Source organism: Egretta garzetta, unplaced genomic scaffold, assembly GCF_000687185.1.
Source record: "Egretta garzetta isolate BGI_Z169 unplaced genomic scaffold, ASM68718v1 scaffold287, whole genome shotgun sequence".
NCBI classification, from domain to species: domain Eukaryota; kingdom Metazoa; phylum Chordata; class Aves; order Pelecaniformes; family Ardeidae; genus Egretta; species Egretta garzetta.
In genome coordinates this window covers 2,055,092-2,057,291 of record NW_009260435.1, presented here as the reverse complement: position 1 = coordinate 2,057,291, position 2,200 = coordinate 2,055,092, and the positions used below count along the sequence as shown (strand labels likewise).

Below are 2,200 nucleotides of genomic sequence, written 5' to 3'. Positions count from 1 at the left end.
GGGGGGGGGCTTGAGGAGCTGCTGATGGGCTTTGGGGTCTCCAGTGGGAGAGAGGAGCCAGCTCGGGTGCGTTCTTGGGAGGGGTAGGTGACGTCCCTCTGGCTCCCATCAAGATCTGAAAGACAAAAAAAAACAAAAACAAAAAAATCCCAGAATTTGGGGAACACGCTCAGGAAGATACTTAAACCCATTATTTCATAGGTCAGGGAGTGTGTATGGGGGTGTCTTTTGAAACCCAGCTTCGTTCTTCCCCAGAATAACAAGGAAATTCAATATAAACACCCCAAAAGGGAGCGAGACACCAACCCCCAGCTCCACCACTGGCCAAATCCAGCTCTTTTTTTTTTCTGGCTGCTCGGGCAGAAAACCCAGGTAAAGGGGAGGAAAAAAAGGTATTAAACCACTCCGGTCCAACCCCCATCTTTGCTTTTTTTTGCCAAGGGAAGGACAGAGAAGGACAGACGGACAGACGGACATTGTCTTACTGGGAAATCTTGCAGTTTGTCGTGGCAACGTAGCGCCCAGTGTAATGGATGTTGCACCTCACCACATTGTTGGTGAAGTCCGACTCCAGGACGATGTATTTGGGGTTGACTTGAACCTAAAAACAGGGGAAAGGGAAGGTAAACCACCCCCAAAAATTAGTGAGGGGGGGTGGATGAGCAGCACCTAAACCCGTGTTAAGGGGATGGCACCGAAAAAGGTGCGTGGTCCAAAACCCGATGGTTGAGAAGATCCCGAGCTGACCCCAAATGGGTAATGTTTGCCCCTAAAAACCTCCCCCAACGACCCCGGCCACCTTTAAGACGTAATTCCCCGGTTGTACGTCCGTTATATCAATCCACTGGCAGTCGATGTCAGCATTGTAGGTGTCATAGCAGCCCGGGCTCAAACCCTGTGAGGAGAAAAGGGGGTTCAGGGGGTGCTGGTGGCAGGTGGGGTGGTGAACCCTGAGGAGCCTTCGAGCATCCCCTCCCCCCAAAGCCACCTGGGTGTGAGCCGTGCAGGCGTAACGCTTCAGGTTGCCAAAATCGCAGGTGGTGTCCTCCAGGCAGAAGCTGGCTTTGTGGCCCTCAGCCACCTTCCTCCCCGTGGTGGCATCCAGCAGGTCGTAGTGGCTGAACTCGTCCATGCTGTGGTAGTGCCTGGGGACGAAGCGGGGACAGAGTTAGGGTGACCTCCCCCATCCCTGCAAATCGCCCCATCCCCTCCCCAGATGTGATTTTGGGGGCTCATCATCAACTCTGGGTCCACCCCAGCTTGCCAGCTCCCTCCTTGGGGACATTAATTGCAGGAGCTTGGTGGCTTTAGGGACAAAGAGGCGAAGCAAAGTGACACCTCCTCCGCCCCGTCCCGAGATCTCAAAGCCCCCAAAAGGGGGAATTGCCATTAAAAAAGCCTTAAAACGGCTGTGAAAAGGGAGAGCCAATGGAGGGGACACTCACTGGTGGCAGCTGTGCCACTCCCAGCTGTGCCGGGGCCGGCTGGGCAGAAAGTCAGCTGTGCCCTGGTTCTTCACCCGCTGGGGAAACCGGAGGAGCACCCGCACATCGTAGTCAGTGGCTTCGGCAGTGTAGGCGGTGCTGGGGACACCAGGGAGGGTCAATGCCAACGTCCCCCCTGCCCTCAGCACCCCCCAGGCCCTGGCACCCCCGGGGAGGAAAATCCCCAGCAAGTGCCTCTGTAGGGAGGGCTTCCTCCGCAGAAAAGGAGGTGATGAAAAAAGGAGGAGAGGAGAGAAGGTCCCCTGCTCTGCAGCACCCACCAGGGACCTTCCTTTGCACTTTGCTTTGCTCTTTCCTCTTTCCATCCTTTCCTTTCCCCTTCCCTCTTTCCTATCCTTCCCTTTCCTTTCCCCTTTCCTTCTCTCCTCCATCCTCCTCCTTCCTGCACATCTCCCATTCCCCCCCACCAGCCCACTCCCCATGTCCCCTCGACCCAGGACCCCCTTCTTGCAGCACCCACCAGGGACCTTCCTTTGCACTTTGCTTTGCTCTTTCCTCTTTCCATCCTTTCCTTTCCCCTTCCCTCTTTCCTATCCTTCCCTTTCCTTTCCCCTTTCCTTCTCTCCTCCATCCTCCTCCTTCCTGCACATCTCCCATTCCCCCCCACCAGCCCACTCCCCATGTCCCCTCGACCCAGGACCCCCTTCTCTCCCCTCGTGTCCCCATCTCCCCCTCGCCCCAGGATTCTCCCCCCA

At 56.2% G+C, this 2,200-nt stretch overlaps 1 protein-coding gene across 1 annotated transcript in view; it reads right to left on the bottom strand.

Moving 5' to 3' along the window:
- Positions 1-481: 481 nt before the first annotated feature.
- Positions 482-2,200, bottom strand: part of LOXL1 (lysyl oxidase like 1) — an 8,157-nt gene continuing 6,438 nt past the window's right edge. Inside the window, exons 3-6 of the mRNA XM_009643778.1 lie at positions 1,446-1,583; positions 989-1,145; positions 800-895; positions 482-601 (exon numbers count right to left, since the gene is read on the bottom strand). Coding sequence (XP_009642073.1) covers positions 482-601; positions 800-895; positions 989-1,145; positions 1,446-1,583 — 511 coding nt within the window. The remainder of the gene's footprint in view (positions 602-799; positions 896-988; positions 1,146-1,445; positions 1,584-2,200) is intronic.